Below are 18,035 nucleotides of genomic sequence, written 5' to 3'. Positions count from 1 at the left end.
GACATATATTTAACTTACAACGTAATTAAAAAATAAAATGGCGTTCATAATTTTACTTTGTTTTATTATATTTAAATAAAGAGCTAATAAAAACATAGATTTATATCATACACATAACTATGTTAATACATTTTCTTTATTTCTCTTTGCAAAATATTTCAATATTTAATATAATATGAAAAAAAATATTTAATGTATTCTCCCTCGTTTAAAAGATTATTAGTATATCTTAGCTTTAATAAATTAATAAAAGTATATATTTAAAATCAAATTTTAAATAAATACTTTTTTAAATCAAGAAACTTTTTCCATAATAAAGCAGTATTAATAAGGTTATGTATAATTTAATGAATTATCAACTATATAATAATTTCTTAAAATGCGATATGTATAAAGATCCTTGTTTTTAGCATTATTGCAGATGCCTATAAATTAGTTAAATTTATTGAAATAAGTATCATTCAAAAATGCAATTGTAAATGAATTCGATATTCGATAGTTCATTAATCGATTGAAAAAATCTTCAGCCTTTGGCTGTTTAGCACGCCACCTACGAAACAAATTCTTTTTAGATGAAAAGAGAGCAACACAAGTTAATTCCCCCGCTACGGATGCCACGACTGATTGTCTCCGATGGTGTGAACGCAGACTCGCTTGACAAATATCCCCGGATAATGCATATCTATAAAGTAGAGAAGTTTTCAACTGAAGATCAGCAGGAGGCGAATTAGGGAATGTCGTAATGCACGGCATAAGTTCTTTAAATCACGCAAAAGACCTTGGCCGTTGGGTTTCTTAAAGTAAAATCGTTCCGATCGGTCCTTCAAGTACTTCGTTTAATCTAGCAAAAAAACGATCCTCTTCATTCTGTTGATATGGCCGTCGTCGAGGAATTTGATTATTTATGTCGTTTATGTGCGACCAAAACGGGTATCCTAATGGGATTACCGATCTTCGAAGCCGGCGATCAGATGCGCAACATTGACAAGAAAATAGCCGCATGTTTGCCAGTGCAGGTAAAATCATGCACAAACAGTAGCAATTTCAGTGCAATCTTCAGTGCTCTGTCTTCACCCCCTCTTTCTAATTTAACTATAAATAGAGGAAGAAAATTGGTGCAAGGTTTCACAAACTCCTCATGACAAGGGGAAAGCTATGTATTAACTTTAATTAACTGTACAGTTGCTCTAAAAAATTGAAGATTGTGATGGCACTTCGTATGCTCTTTAAAAAATATATATATTAGTGTTGTCAGTTAATTGATTATTTTTAGGTGTCTATGACTGATCAATTACCAAAAGTGGTATGCGAAGAGTGTGCTTATAAATTGGATCAGCTGTTTGATTTTCGTGAAAAATGTTTACATACTGAGGCAGTATTCATGGAAATGTTAAAAGAAATTGCCAAGCAAGAGATTGTTCGTATATCAAAAAGAGATTTAGAAGAAGTAGAAGAAATGAAGAGGATTCAGAGGAATATTGACAGAATACAAAATAATATGGAAAACGTACAAAATCATGTAACTCCCCAAGAAACAACAGAGCCTACTATACATACTATGCAAGTCATAGATGAAATAGATTTGGCAGCGGGTGAACAAGTTGTTACACAAGAAGAAATGGGACAACAAGATACAGATATTGAGGTTACTGGTATCGACTGTTTAGATGGAGATACAGCTAGAATGGTGGATGAACATATACGAGAAGTAAATGAACAAATAAACCTAATATGCTTGCTGAAATAAATTGTACTATATCTATTACAACAATATTTTCATTTTAAACTATTTCTGAATGCAATAATGCTTTAAATGCAACTTAAATGTGTATATTCTTGTATTGCAGGTTTCTAATCATCAAATAGCAATGCATTTGGAAGGTGATATGACTGTAGTTGGAAATTTAACAGTGAGTGGTCATTTGAGTCAATTAGGAATAAATTATGTTACTTCAATAAATCCTGAAGATCAAAATCGAGAATCAATTGTACATTATTGTGATAATGTAAAGTACGAATCAGTACCAATAAAACAAGAATATCATAGGTTGCGAGATAGATTAACCACAGAAGATCCTACAAATGTACTTGAAAATAATGTAAGTTATTTAAATAGAAGTGAAATATAAATAATATACAAATTTTTAAGTTTAATAAATAATTTTAATCTATAGGTACCACATGAGAATTTTGCTCCTGCTCAACCAGAAACTGGTAGTGATATAGAAGAAACACGTGTAGTTGAAAGTGAAACTCCTAGGCATACAACTTCTCAAACAAATACTATGGCATCAACAAGTCAAATAACAACTGGAAGTCCAGAAATTTTAGTAGAATATACAAAAAGAGCCAAACATGCTTTATTAGAAACAGCATTAAATAATCCTACAGTTGATGAAACTGGTTCACACTGGTATGTGTGTCCATTTTGTAATGAAGCAACATTAGGTTCGAATAATATGATAGCACATTTTGAACGATATTTTTGCTGTTGCCCTTGTGGTTTATATTTTACAAGTGTAGATGCCTTAAATGTACATAAGGAAAGATGTGATGTATATAAAAGTAAAACAATCGACAAAGAAAAACAAATCACAGAACCTGAATTAGTGTCTTCTCAAGATGAAGTAAATATAGAAGAAAAAAAACAAACAACAGTAAGGCAGAAATGGACTCCAAAAGTTTGCTCTCAATGTGGTAAACAATACAGGACGAATTATAAATTACAAGAACATATGCGAAAACATACTGGTGAAAAGCCTTTTCAGTGTGTGACCTGTGATAAAGCATTTCGTAGTAAAATTGGGCTTGCACAACATGCGGCTACACATACAGGGCAATTTGATTACAATTGCTCCACATGTGGTAAAGGTTTTCAATCTAAAAGTTATCTTGTTCTTCACCAAAGAGTACATTCAGATGTAAAGCCTTTTCCATGCAACACTTGTGGACAACATTTTAAAACGAAACAATCATTATTAGATCATCAAAATAGACATCTTGGGGTCAAACCATATGCATGTGAAGTTTGTGGCAAAGGTTTTATAACCAAAGGACTCTGTAAAAGTCATCAAAAAATACACTCGGGTATGGATAACCGTCAGTATCCATGTGTGGTATGCAATAAAATGTTTGTTAGTAAAAGTTATCTGAACACTCATTTGCGCATTCACACAGGTGAAAAGCCGTATTTGTGTGAGGTTTGTGGTAAAGGATTTTTAACAAGAGTCGATCTTAAAATTCATTCAACAATGCACACGGGAGAAAAAAGCTTTAAATGCGATATATGCGCAAAAGTATTCGCCAGAAGGGCAGCGTTAAGGTGTCATAGGAGATTGCACACCGGAGAACGGCCTTACAGATGCGATGTATGTGGTAAAACATTCACGCAGTTCACTCCTATGGCCATTCATAAAAGATTACATACCGGAGAGCGACCATATGAATGTGATGCATGTGGCAAAACATTTGTATCAAGATCAACCATGATGTGTCATAAAAAAAAACACCATGGTACAGTACCCGTGCAAAAAGATGAACCAGTTCCTCGTCAAAATGAAATAAAAAATATCTTACCAGCAGAAATTGTACTCCGAGATTCACAGGAAGGAATTCAAATTACTGCAGATTAAAACGCATGATTAAAATTCGGGAAACGTTGAAGTAAATAGATACAAACAACACATGATAAAAAATGAAATATCGAGTCTGCATTTTATAAGAAGCGGCATTAGTCACCACAATGTATTCCTTTACTATAGCATATATGTTAAAATTGTATACAAAGAATATATTTTCGAGGATTCTTTGCAAGGGATGACAGTGTTTTCTAAAATCATGTATACCTATAGAAAGTAAAGAAAAAATTAAATAATGACTTACATTATCATTAAAATATCGATATTGTCTACTTTTTTATTTGCCGTTTGTTTTGCTCTGGAATCTTTCAAAGATTAATAATTATTGTTAATCAAGCCATAAAATACTGTCAAGTTTAAGTCATGTAAAAGATAAATATTATTTTCAAGCTTCTGCAGTTAATGTATGTGCATTATAGGACTTGATTTTTAGCTTGTGATAATACATTTTTTCAACGACATATGTTAAAAAGATTATATAGTATAGTATGTAGTTTCTCAAATTCCGATCAAATGATACCAACATTAAATATCTACATTTATTCTAACAAAGCTCAAATTATGGACATATGAAATAAAATTGAAATGAATTAATTTATAATTTATTTTTTAGCATATTTTTAATAAATGCAATGCATTGTCAATAAAATAACACAAATGTTATTTATTTAGAGATATACTAAATTGAAAAATGGCTCGTTTGAATCATTATATAAGAATTTTCTTTATATTGTGTGTGCATTATAAATTGTTATAAATGTCACGAAAAAGAGAAAATAAAATGACACATTTATTAGCTATATAACATAAAACATGATTATCATAAAGAAAGTCAAATATTTTCTTATTGATACTAGTAAAACATTAAAATATTATTTATCGAATTAAAGGCTGATAGCTATTTTTACTGCAAGGAAATGCTATAGAATGGTGGTTATATCATATTAACAATATAATTTCTTAAATTTAACAAAAGTGTAAAGTTATATATAATCACCTTTAACACATGTATATTTCTGTGGCATCTCTGCGGTTCTCTTTTGAATAAAAAAGCTTTCAGCACTACACATAGTAGAAATTGTGATATGTAATAATAAAATGATTACATTTGTAAAATTGTGATGATTGTAATATTATTGACAAATCCTATCAGAAAAAATATAAAAAATTCTACAACCAGATTTAGAATTTATTTTTAAATTTTATACACCTATATACGTGACTAGTATTTTTTATTTATTACTATTTTAGTTATAACATATTTAAAGTAACATGTCATCTGCTTTTTACCCTCTAAATATACAATTAATCTAGTTAATAATAAGGATAAACCAAGTAATAAAAAAAAATTAATTTTATTAAAAATTCTTTTTATTTCGAAACGGTATTAAATAATAATATTAATGACAAGAGCTGCTAAATTGATATTGGGCTTAAAATTTAGCAGCAATAACATAATACGAGCATTACGCGCGTATGTCTATCTTTTTTTTAAATGGACATAAACTTATTTTTGTCTTTAACTACATTATTACACTGACCTGTTATGCAGCTATTACATACGTACACTCGTGTGTATGCATAATATACATATATATGCATGTGTATGTGTCTAGCGTGTTAACAATTTCCATTACAATCGCTGTTCCTATTTCCTACATCGTCCTACAATTGACAACAAATATTTAATCTATAATTTGACATTAACTACCTATGCAAGGCATCGATGACAATATATTTGTTTCGTTATCTTTTTTCCTTTCTATACTATAACTATATAGGGGGCCCCTAAAATTGTGGGAAGTGTGAGTAACGATTATCAAGTTCCAGGATTACATTAACATTTTACGCAACTTATTTAAGCATATGCTTTACGATCCCCCATGAAGCTTTTTGATACAAAATACATATAAAATTGTAAATAGCCGCGGTAAAAAGAAAAACTCATAGAAAAATGTAACATTGTAAGATACAAAATACGTCCGTCGTTGTTTGACATGTGTGCAATTTTTTATTTATACAAATATTTATAATTTCTTTCCTTAGTTTTTCTTTCTTTTGTATTAATTTAATCGCTTCTTTTTTCTGCTACGTCCACACATTATTACGTAAATGTCCTTATTAAGCGTGCAGGTAGGGGCCCTCGTTAAATCAGTGGTCGATGATATCAACAAGTTCTCTAATATTGGATTATATGTGTATCTTACAAAGCACCACGATCTAAAGCTATACAATACATATAGGGTGTCGTTTACTGAATACGAAACTACAAACAGGGAATCGGACGTACAATTCTTGCACTTTATGTTTCTCCATCGTTTGCTTATCCATATAGGTAGAACTTTTTACTATAAAGATAAATATTGATAATTAACAATAAGTAGCATACAATCTTCGAAAGAAAATTTACGCAATAGTGGTAATTATAGTAATATATAAGCGCACTAACACCCTATATATTTTGTCTAGTTGTCACTTATACAATAACAAACATATATTTTTAGTCAAAATCTGATTTAAACAACGTAAAAAATTAGAAATCTTTTTGCAGAACCAATATAATATCGAATCCAATAGATTTAATATATCAGTAATGTATCATTGTTGCAATTGTTTACTCCTATTTGCAAATGTAGAGTTAATATAAGAATATAGGGACACAAAATTATTTTATAATTTTCTATATATAATTATATTGATCCCAAAACTGATTTTTAACTTTTACGTTTATATGTAAACTTAGTATAGTCACAGCGACGTATTTATAAATTTATAGACATAAGAAACGGTTATTTTTAGGAACGCAAGAGGATTATTCGAAGGAAACATTATTATAATTATGAATAAATTTAATTGAATAAATGTTTATAATACAATTGTAAAGAAAATGAATCTGAAGAAAAAAAATATACGCAGTTCGTTAAAATACAAAATTTTGCCTGATCAAGTTATAAATACACGATCAAACTTCCTTGTCTTTTCGGTTTTTAATATAAACATAAAATTTTAATTAACTTGATTTTTACATCCCTCGTAAATTATCAATTTCTTCCATGTTAAATTTTTTGGCAGTATTCGCATTGAACATATATAAAAGCTATAAAAATTGTGTTGAACAAATATTACAAAAGCAGTGATTATAACAATAAAATACGAGGTGCGACAATAATACATATATAAATAGCAGTTCAAAGAACTATGGCGTTAAATAATGAAGTTCGGAAATTTGATGTTGTACTCACGAATAACAGGCTTGAAAAAAAAGAAAATACATTGCTACATAAACATTATTTTATTTACAGATTTTGTTTGTCAATTAAAAACAATTTCTCGTATCTTATTAAGGTCAACGAAACGATAACAGTACATAATCCAACAAATAACAAAAGTCCTAATGCATGAACTTAATACAAATTAGAAACTATGCATTTATATAAAACATAAAGAGAATTTTACGTATTAAGCAATAAAAAAGATTATAATTACCGAAAAATAATTTCTTTCTTTACTTGTCACATATTCACAAAATAATATTAGGCTATGAAACTTTATATTTTGTGATACTGTGCTTGCAGAAAGATGAAAATTAGGAAACTAGTGAAATAAATGACATTTCGTCATTAAGTAGCGATAATAGAATCAAAAAATTATGTAGACCAAAATATTTTATACACTCACAGATTTGAGCACCTATACTAATTTAAGAATTATCTCTTTTTGTATAATTGTACCATTTTATAATTACCGTTGCACTTTAAAAAAAATTTTTTCTCAATCATTTTACTGTTTTAACATTTTTTTTAATTAATAGCAACACAAAATTGCCACAAATATTAAATTACTCACAATTGTAACAGCGATGTAGTCCATCAGTCTTTCTCTCATTTCAACATCTGTCATGGTTCATTTCTTTATATTCAATATAATATGTATGCATTCTTGTGTCTGTGGTGGTTTGAAACATTCGTGAGAGTACAAATAACAGTTAATGCTATTTATTTCAAAAGGTGTATTTTTTTTACGTCGTATGTAAAACAAATTAACGTTATATGTAGAATAAGAGGAATGAAACATGTTGGTCCTCTTTTGATGTTAAGTGTTCTAAAAGTATTTCTATTCACTTTTACATTTTTGTATTCTCATGAATGTATAATTTGTAACTTACATATAAGGATCAAATTACCCCATCTCATTGCCAACACTAAGGAATATATCACATATTTTATACATTTTGACATGAAGAATATCTACAGTTATTTAAGTGTTCTCTTGCTTTCTTAATTTATATCATTGTTTAGCAATTGGACGATTGTAATTAGAAATATTTTATTTCAAAATGTGCATTTTGATAAATTTACACAAATTTAAATTTACTAGAATATCAAATGTACGAACTATAATTCCGAAAATGGTGGTAACACCTCCCACAGACACTAATGATAGAACAATTTTCTTTTCTATCTTTTAATCAGTACTTTCGCTTGTTCAATTTTTTTTTTTTTTTTTTAATTTCATGCTAATCAATGATTCGTGTAAAAGTGAACTTAATCGCATGACATTAGAGTAAATTCTTCTAACAATGTGCCGTATGTAATCAAGCAATATCAGTGTACAGCGTTATATATTTACTGCCTTTTTCATATTTCATGGAAATTTTTATTTTCTTATAAATTATAATCAATACGTATCATTTTTTACCAAAATTAGTCAAATAAAGATAAAAATATCGCGAAATAAATTTATAACATTTGCATAAGGGACAAAAGACATTTTTATATTTATTATTTCTACTAAATCTCTTCTTCCTAAGTGAAACACTTTTGCACGGCAAAAAATGTTTTGTGTATTGTAATTCTATTAACAGTATCAAATAGATTTAATCACTCGTTTGATTCAATATAATAGTGGTGAACATGATCAAATTTAAAATATAAATGAAGTCATTTACGCATATACCTACTATTATTGCTCCAAAACTACAGCACTGATAAATGGGTCCAAAATGTTGATCATTGTGTACAATTTTTCTTCATCACAGGGTATGGTAAATTTAAGTATACCACCCTAAAATAAGTTACTTTTTATACTCTAAATTAATAGAACATCAAATTTTTTACATGAAATAGATTTCTTAAAAGACATAAAATATTGTTTCATATCTTTTTACTAGTACGTTTATAATTTGTAAAATTTTCATAAAAATAATAATGATTTACTTACGATGCTACTTAACGGCGAGAGTCTGTTTAAGATGGCGCATGAGGTGACTGCCGACGTCGTGAACCTCAGGCCATTGTTTGAGCACAAATACTATGCCCAATACAACAAACGTAGTTGTTAATATGCGCACCCTGCACATGAAACAATGAGGCTTAGTACAACTGCAACAGAGATGCGAAAACAAAATAAAACAATGAGTGCGCAAAAGTAAAATCAGATGGCGATGTACGTGATGAAGTATGAATTGAAATGTATGTGAATGAAAACGGAACAAGGATGATGGAACAGAAATATATACTGATAAAAAATATGATAGTTATCTGTTTACTATAAATGAAAAAAAGAAAAAAAAGTGATATATGTTGAAGTAAACAAAATTTACTTCAAAAAGCTTATGCAATTAAGCTGGAATGTACAATATTTTGTTTTGGTTTTATTAGATTATTTTCCTGTAAAAATAAAACTTAAACATAACTTTACAATATGAAATAACTGTACCTGGTCCTAAGAAAAGGCATCATTATACCAGCACCTGTTGCAACAAGAAGTAGAATAACTTGCAACACAGTTAATACTACATTTATGAGCTTTACAACCAACGCCCTTGCATTGCTATTATCCAGACCCTCTAAAGTGACATATTGTTGATGTTGTTGTTGTTGATGTTCCATTTTACAAATTTTAGTTTGACAACTTTCCAACATTTCGTGTATGTCCCTTAATCGGTCTTCACTTTGATATTGCACTTTTTCTTCCATATCTGTTATAGTTTGTTTCAAGTTTTCTACTTCATTTTGGTGCAGTTCAGTTAAATCATTAATTTGTTCTTCCAGACGCTCACATCTAAAACGTTCCTCTTGCAAAGCATGGGAAAGATATGTCACTTCTTGTTGCAAACTCTAAAATTGTTTAAGGAAGAAATTAATTTTAAAGTTATGATATATGCAAACATGTTATTGTTCTTTATTTGTTTTGTTTCATTACTTATTTCTTAAATCATTAGAAACAAACCTTCAAACCTTCTAATTTATCTTTCATTCTCTCCAAATTCTCTCTATGTTCTTGTAGTTCTGAGAAAATAGATTTAAGACTAAGTGCAGCATTATTACTACTGTGACATGTGTGTGCTTGTCCCCTACTACCAGGTCCGCTTTCACTTGTAACACTAGAGCATTCGGATCCTTCTTCGGATGGAAATTTCATTGCCGCAGCACTATGAGTTGATCCCAAACTACAACCACCAGGCAGCGTCGCTGATCCATGATGAGCCTTTTCATCTTCAACACTAGCGTTATCTCCATTACCTGCACGCGGTGTATCGTTTACATAAAAAGTTGAGCCATCTGCAGGGACACAGACGTCGCAAGTTAGAATGTTATCCAATACCAAACTATTCTGCCTTTGTTAATAACTAATCAATTTGTATGCTTTCTCGTATTGCAACACCCCTATCTTTCAAATACAGTTAATGATAATTTAAAAACATTTTTGTTGTATATAAATGCATCAATAATGTGTCACAAAATGTTTTGTAAACTTAATGCAAAAATTGTTTTTCATTTATAATTTTTGTTCTTTGAATTCATGTCCACATATGTGTTTAATATACTTCGCTGATGTATTGGATAACTAATATGTAAAATAGCAAACATTTGAATATGTGAAAGCCACTAAAGACAAGGCAAAATTATTAAGTAACACAAAGTAGTAATAAAAATATAAAGCTTACAATATGTAAACACAACATTCTCACATCAAATTTGATTATCTGGTAGGTATTCACCAAATGTGTAAATATATAAGATTTATGTACCTTATCATATACAACAAAAAAGGGATATAGTGTTAAAAATTATTAAGATTTTACAAAGTAAGACACATATAATATATTTACTAAATAAAAGTACGTTTATGGAATATAAAAAAACAGATATAGTAAGAAAATTAGCCCAAATGTTACTTACTACTTTCAACTGCCATGACAGCGCAAAATATTAAACATTATTTATTGTTTAATGTTGAAATGAGTAAGAAGATATTGTACTATTACTACAATACATTATAAATTACTACATATATATATACTATCATCTTATTCCAGATAAATAAAAATTTATATTTCTGGAATAATGAACATATTAGCAACTAAAGTAATAATATAACGATTTTAATAGTGTATTTACATATATATGTATATGTATTTTAAATAAAAGAAACGTGCATACTATTGCTTGTAGTATCACAATTTATTAGCATAGATCAATATGTGCTTAGTGATAGTGCTTTTAAAACACAAAGATTTAATTAACACTTTCCATAGTAAATATTATTAAAAAATTAAATAATAAATAAGATCTGGACAAAATTGTGTTAATTAATTAAAAAAACAATTTGTAATAAAAATTACTCACGAGATAAAGTATTTATGTTATCTGCACTTCCAAATTTGTTTTTTATTAAATGTGCAAATTCTCTTGGTTTGGACATTACACTTCTGAAACATATAAGAAAAATAGAGATCAAGAATAGCTTTAATATTCCAATTTTATAAAAATTGACTTTGGAAAATTATTATATTTATATAAAAATATGTTATACATTAACACATGTAAATTTGTGTTTTATATTTATGAACATACTAAATTTGAATGTGCTTAGCTTAAATATATGAATATATATATAAATATTGTACTTCATTTATTGCATATTTATTTTATAAAATGATAATATAGTCAAAACTTAATTATAACAATAAATGTTATAATGAAATAATTAAAAAACCATTGCAGTCTATTTTCACACCAACACTCACCCTGAAAAACCACTGATTCCAACCCTAATATTGCCACCCACGTTTCTGGAAGTGAATCTTAAATTAGATGAAAGTGTCATACCCTATATTTAGGATAACAAAACAGAAATTGGATAAAAAGAAGAAAAGAACACAAAGAAATTATTTTAAAGGAACACTTCTTCACGTTTGTCACTACAGTGTAAAATTTTTATTTTATCATATTAAATATAATACGCAATACTAGTTTTTTATTTTAATTTAATACTTCTACTTTTTCAAATTAGCACATAAGCACATACAGCAACAACAGGAATAACATACATCATATTTTTATAAAATATACATTATAATACGTACAATCAAAATATGCTTTATAAACTATTAATATAATATATACATTTTGATAAATATCTAAAATAAAAATAAATAAAAATCTATATCAATTAATTCAGATTTAGATCTATCAATGATTATTTAAATATATCAGCCACGCTAATAAAAAATCCATATATATATATATATATATCTACTTCTGATTTGATTTCTTATTGCTGTAACAGCACAATTAAAATACAGTACAGATAGTTGATAAAAGATAAAATATACTTACTTAAGTCCTTGTCCCATATCCCGAAGCACTTCTCTGGGTTGTCTGTGACTTGTAGGTGCACCATTTAATTCATAATGTTTTAATTTTTTTGTGTAACTATCCAATTTTTTTTGGAGCTGAGAAATACTGTGCGCTGATTTTTGATTTTTCTTTTCAAATACTGCTTTGATTCGAGTAAGCTGCTGCTTGTCTGCATTGGCAGCTAATTTTAGATATTCATTTACATTTTCTGGAATAAAAAGGACATTAGATAAATTTTACATTTATAATACATACTCTGACATAAATTGCGATTATATAAAGGCCTTCGTATAATTCATATAATTGTTTTAACACTTCAGTACTATAGTAATTAAGTGATAATTGCTGAAAATTACCATCACGTGTGGTTTGTTCTATTCTTATGAGTTCTCGTGTTTTAGCAATTTTACTTTGGATATGCTCAATAGCTTGACAAACACGAGCAGAGTTAGAGTCAACATCATCAGTTATTAATTCAGAGGAGCCATTTGATAGGAACGATTGTGTTGCATGATATTGTTCCTGTAAACAAATGTAGTGTTATATTAAAATTCACAAACCTAAGAGAGAAACAAATTATGACTAACAAAACACATTTCCTTGAGCACATTGTTCGTTAACTTGTACTTTGGTTGCACTCTGCAACTGTGGAGATAGTCTAACTTTGATGCCACTTACAACATTATGCAAGTAGGTACTTAATTTCTTAACCTATAACCCTGATTATACAGTAGTGATTGATGACCTTGTAGTACAGTACAGTGTAATTACATGCCGTAACTTCACATTACATAAGTAACTTTATATAAGCATATACAATCATATTTACTACTGTAATAAACATTTAAAAACACAATGGTATCGATTTTGTTGATCCAAATACTTTAATAATAATTTCAAATATATCACTATTAGAGTTATAAATTATTAGAACTTAAATGAATGTGAATATGTTATTTAAAAATGAAAATATTAATTACATTACAGTACATTAAAAAGTATTAAACATTCTGAGAATGAAATTATTTTATAATATTAAAGCACATACTCCTTCATCATCGGCTGGTAGGTGAATATTTGGCACAAACTCGTCTTGTTCGGCAGTGATTAAATTGGTATTTGGTTCATCCATAGCATCTACTCGAATCACAGTTCCTGGTGATTTTTGCCTACTACCTTTCATGCTGAAGCTGCCTCCACCACCACTACTTCCACTGCCTGTACTACCCTCCCCTGTTTGGGAACTGCGAAGTCAAATTAATTTTGTACTGTGCTCCTTTTATTTATTTTTCATTTATTTTTTTTAGGAACTTATTTTTCTTATTTGTAAGTACAAAATATTGTATCATTAATTATATCATATTGAAGCATAAGCTTAATGTTTCAGTTTCATGTAAAATACTACAAAAAAATAAGAATTTTTAATCTTAATTTATGTAAGCATATATATTAATATCTACAAAAAATTGGGTCTTACAGTGAAGCATTACGTGCTTTTGAAATATGTTCCAAAGTAGCTGAAAATTGCTGAGGTGAGGTCAATGTATTTCCTCTGTTAGGTGATGTACTGCGTGAACTATTCTTACTTGACGTAGTTATCATCAAATTAGCCATTCCCTTTGCTGAAAAAATGATTACCTAGCTGTGTTAGTAAGACTGTAAATCTTCTTAATATATGAGTTTAAATAATTTGTTGTATATATAATCTATATTTATATAAAAGTATATCTCTATCAATAAATATATCTTTTCTTTAACAATATAAGTGATACTTTCAGTATTATTACTATTAAACAGTAAATAAAGATATAATAAATGAAGAAATTAAAATATATTAATCCATAAAAGATTGGGTGCAACATTCATTCTGAAATCATTATTATGATTCAAATAAATATAGTATGTTCTCATTATCAAGAAAAGCTATGTTTATCAAATGTTATCAATATTAATCATAAGATTTCTCATGATATGATCTAACAAAATGAAATGTATACGAAGAAAATATGACAAAGTAAATTAATAAATCAATATAATATAAAATTACATGAAACTCATGATGTTTACACAATATTTATTGAAATAGGAAATTAATAAAAAAATTTACAATGTTAGAAGAAAATGAAAGAATACACTACAGAATAGTTCTATTTTACTTGACCCCTATATACCTATTTTGAGCTACAATTTTCTCTAAGAGTGATATTATCTAATCTAAATCCTGTATGTATAGTCTAATATATGTGTTATCCAAAAATAGTACATATATAGGAAGTTTAGTTGAAACACTGATGCAGTTCATATCTGCTATAACATATTCGTTAGAATTTATTCATGTCATTACAGAGGCCATCCATATCTAATTAACATTTGTAACAAATTTGTTGGCCTACTTTTGTGACAGTAAGCACATACTAAATAAACCTGCATGACTATTGAATATCAAAAAAACGTTATTATCAAATATTGATATTGTACTTTAACAATGTTACCAAAAATATTTATTTTGAAGAAAATAACAAATTGTCTAGCATCAAAATTCATTTTGATATTAAGAAAACATCTGAAAAAAAATTACATGCAGTTACTTCTTTCACATTCTATCACCTTTAATCCAATCCTTTAACTGATGAATCATTCTGATTATCATAATTAGAACATCGGCATTGCTTTCGAAGTATGACGAACATATTACGCGGAAATACACGTGCAATGTAAAACAATAAAAAATATCGGCATTTTATCCATTTCATAAATATCAATTATATTCAATCTAGCACAAATATTCATTTTATTCATCAAAAAAAGTTATTCATGGTACTTTGTAATAATTAAAGTGCAAAACAACATGATGTACATAAGTGTACATAATTAGATATTAAATGTGGAATTTTATATTAAATCATGTTATAAACAAATTAAACGTTGCAGCCATTACAGGATTTTTTATTTTAATTCTACAAGAATGCATATTTTATGTAGTGGTAAATACTACTATCAAAATTTAAATGCATACACTGCATACTTTAATTTTCAGAGAAATCGTAAGATAGCAGAAAACTAATGCGATACAAATAAGAAAATGTCGACTAAAATCTTCTGAACCGAATAACACAAATTCCGATACACAACGGTTCTTATATAAACTAAGAATTTCTGACAAAAATAACAATGTCACCTCGCGCAATTGTCAAGTACGTGAAACACAGAGAGTCTCGTTAAATTTTCCTATTTAACAAATACAACTTCATTGAAAAAATACAATATTTATTTAGAACGAAAAGAAAATGTGGAAACATGTAAAGATTTAAAATACGCATGTATGTACGTCAGAGAAGAATCGACGAATATTTAGCGACTTGTGATATTACGTTACTATCGCGACTCGTTTCCACACATACGATATCGTCCATGGTTATATAGGTTGAAAAGAGATATGGGAAGTAATTGTCCCACCCCTTTCATGCTGATATTGAGAAACGGGGTACGACTATTGAAGAAAAACAAACGACCTGTCAAAGCTCTTCCGCGGTTCTTTGACATTCGATTTGCTAAAATATATTTCGTCCCTCACCTTCTTTACCGCCTGACGTATGTAGCTCTTGGCTGAAGCATGGTTTTTATTTCAACGAATGTCACACTGGGAATACACAAAGCAGGGCTCCTTTTCGCGTACTGCGTTTTTCTCAATTGTCTCTTTGGTCAATCAAATGATAGGCTCTGTTATCGTTTTTCACGGGCGTGTCATTGTGCACCATTCGACATCGTAGCACTAGCCACTCTAATATCAACAAACGTGATACATTCTTTCGTCTTTAGGCACTTAATCGACAGTAAACTCATTCAGAAGCATGACGGAACACGCACACGATGCGACACATTCGGCGAAACCGCTTCGTTACTTCACAACTCGACAGTGGAATATGCCAAACGGAACACAGAGCAACGAACGTAGAGGAGGGGGTAAACAAAACCGATATATTACCACTTGCACCGACTGATCTTTCGATTCCTAGGGATATTTTCTATGGAGATGAGATTGGTATTGCAGTACCGTATCTAGCAGTATACGTGTCACTTCGCATTTATATAAGTTTAATGGATTTTATTTACATATGTTTTTAATCACAGTGTAATTAAATAAATTTCACTAGTTACTTTAGTTTATTTAAATATCATATGATGAATTTGTCTATTGCATATCAGATTCTTGTTTTCGTTTCGATTTTTCTGTTGTGTTAGATATGTATGCTTAATGTTTATATTTACTTAAGACAAATGAAATTAATTTATATATTAAACGAAATTATGTACTAATAATTAAAAATAGGAATAATATATCGTATATGTTACAAGGTTTGTTTAATGTATTATATTCAACAGCAGTAGATAATTGAATGCAACTTTGTCAGTTAGAGAAAACTTTCTTGATAATATATGTATGCACATATAATGCCAAAAGGAAGCTCCAAGATTTGGTATTATGTATCGAGTACGACACTGTCCTTGCAAATTACCGTGCACTCGGATATCTTCGGCTAGATTCGGATTGAATGAGTGCTGTGCAAAGAGAAAACGCATTTGACGAGAATCATAATTTATTTTGGACTTCAAATGCTTATTGTTGAAAGATGTGTGTGTGTTTGTGTGTGTGTGTATTCAAACAATTGGAATTAGCACTTTATTTTCATCTATATTTAACTGTATTTCATTTCACTATTAAAAAATTCTAATTAAATTTGTTCACTGTGAGTTACTTAATTGTTTAAGCTTATGAACAAGCGAATTCCCAAAGGAATCTCTATATTGCGGGCTAACGAAATTCAACAAGCTGTAGGGCGTTTCGTAGTGTTCGCTTTCTCTCTTTGATGTGTCGTCGTGTTCGTTACCAACGATGGTAAAACCAGCACTTGATAGTTCTATGCAAAACTTCAAGCCCTCTAATGTAATCAAATTTAAGTAAAGGAAATGATTGTTATTTCGTAATTTTTCTGATATTTTGATGTCCGTTACATGCTGTTTTACGTCGTTGATAATGGTTTGTGCCTCAAGTTTCCAGTGATCCTTGTCCAGCTCTTTGTTATTCACCTCTTCCTTCATTCTCGCGTTTCAACAGCGTCACTAACCGTCTTTTTACGGACGCATGTAATATTTTAAACAAACTGACGATATTATAGTTCAACGTTACTAATCAACGTTTCGTCAATGTTGGAACAAATTCACAATTCGTTACGTTGAACGAAGTTCGTCTTATTCGTGCTAACAATAAGACGGCACGTGGACAGGTTAGAACCGAGAACCGAGGGTCAAAGACCAAGATTATACGATTATGTAACTACTTGGCGAATTTATTTCTCTCTTAAGGGATATATAATATCGTTTTTCAGTGACGACAGTGACTACGATCTGTCATCAGTTTAGACCTTGACACTGCGTAGTTGTAAATTTATGTTGTACATTCAATCCCACATATTTCCCGGTACATGTGCACCGAATGCACTATAGACCTGTACTAATTATGAATCATACTGCGTATGCAATTTCTCGCTTATCGCAGCGCCATCTCATGACGTTCTCTGATACTAAATTTACCGCAACATTGAACGAATAAGCGGGAAAATTTACTATCCTATGGAGCAGATAAAATATTAATTGAGTAACGATTTAGACAATCCTCGATCTTACATAAAGTTATTATGTTCCTGTTGATCTAGGGGCAGAGCGCTAGCAAGTATTAAAAGATTTTTTAATT

At 29.3% G+C, this 18,035-nt stretch overlaps 3 protein-coding genes across 12 annotated transcripts; 1 reads left to right on the top strand and 2 right to left on the bottom strand.

The window, feature by feature from the left end:
* The first annotated feature begins 570 nt into the window (after nucleotides 1–570).
* Nucleotides 571–4,819, top strand: LOC139989724 (uncharacterized). Of its 3 annotated transcripts, none has more exons than XM_072008256.1 (5): nucleotides 573–1,016; nucleotides 1,274–1,708; nucleotides 1,848–2,099; nucleotides 2,175–3,087; nucleotides 3,178–4,819. In XM_072008256.1, exons 1-5 carry the CDS (start codon nucleotides 876–878, stop codon nucleotides 3,630–3,632), a joined length of 2,196 nt encoding a protein of 731 aa, XP_071864357.1. In that variant the 5' UTR covers nucleotides 573–875; the 3' UTR covers nucleotides 3,633–4,819. The 3 variants fall into 3 exon arrangements, with proteins under 3 accessions (XP_071864355.1, XP_071864357.1, XP_071864356.1); XM_072008255.1 differs by having other exon boundaries at nucleotides 2,175–3,099; XM_072008254.1 differs by having other exon boundaries at nucleotides 571–1,016; nucleotides 2,175–4,819.
* A 172-nt stretch (nucleotides 4,820–4,991) lies between these two features.
* Dmtn (transmembrane and coiled-coil domain 2 protein Dmtn) lies at nucleotides 4,992–16,540 on the bottom strand. Of its 8 annotated transcripts, none has more exons than XM_072008259.1 (12): nucleotides 15,858–16,539; nucleotides 14,776–14,846; nucleotides 13,761–13,905; nucleotides 13,332–13,527; nucleotides 12,640–12,805; nucleotides 12,263–12,491; nucleotides 11,671–11,715; nucleotides 11,270–11,352; nucleotides 9,870–10,201; nucleotides 9,357–9,757; nucleotides 8,859–8,989; nucleotides 4,992–8,702 (listed from the first exon to the last, which is right to left on the bottom strand). In XM_072008259.1, exons 2-11 carry the CDS (start codon nucleotides 14,825–14,827, stop codon nucleotides 8,863–8,865), a joined length of 1,776 nt encoding a protein of 591 aa, XP_071864360.1. In that variant the 5' UTR covers nucleotides 14,828–14,846; nucleotides 15,858–16,539; the 3' UTR covers nucleotides 4,992–8,702; nucleotides 8,859–8,862. The 8 variants fall into 8 exon arrangements, with proteins under 8 accessions (XP_071864360.1, XP_071864361.1, XP_071864358.1 ...); XM_072008260.1 differs by having other exon boundaries at nucleotides 8,859–9,019; nucleotides 9,870–10,162; XM_072008257.1 differs by having other exon boundaries at nucleotides 8,859–9,019; nucleotides 15,858–16,538.
* A 323-nt stretch (nucleotides 16,541–16,863) lies between these two features.
* Nucleotides 16,864–17,818, bottom strand: LOC139989734 (GSK3-beta interaction protein). The gene has a single exon (XM_072008275.1). The coding sequence runs from the start codon at nucleotides 17,381–17,383 to the stop codon at nucleotides 17,027–17,029; it is 357 nt and encodes a 118-aa protein (XP_071864376.1). The 5' UTR covers nucleotides 17,384–17,818; the 3' UTR covers nucleotides 16,864–17,026.
* Between the last annotated feature and the right edge of the window lie 217 nt (nucleotides 17,819–18,035).

Source organism: Bombus fervidus, chromosome 8 (genome assembly GCF_041682495.2).
Source record: "Bombus fervidus isolate BK054 chromosome 8, iyBomFerv1, whole genome shotgun sequence".
NCBI classification, from domain to species: Eukaryota; Metazoa; Arthropoda; class Insecta; order Hymenoptera; family Apidae; genus Bombus; species Bombus fervidus.
This window is presented reverse-complemented; position numbering and strand designations above follow the sequence as displayed.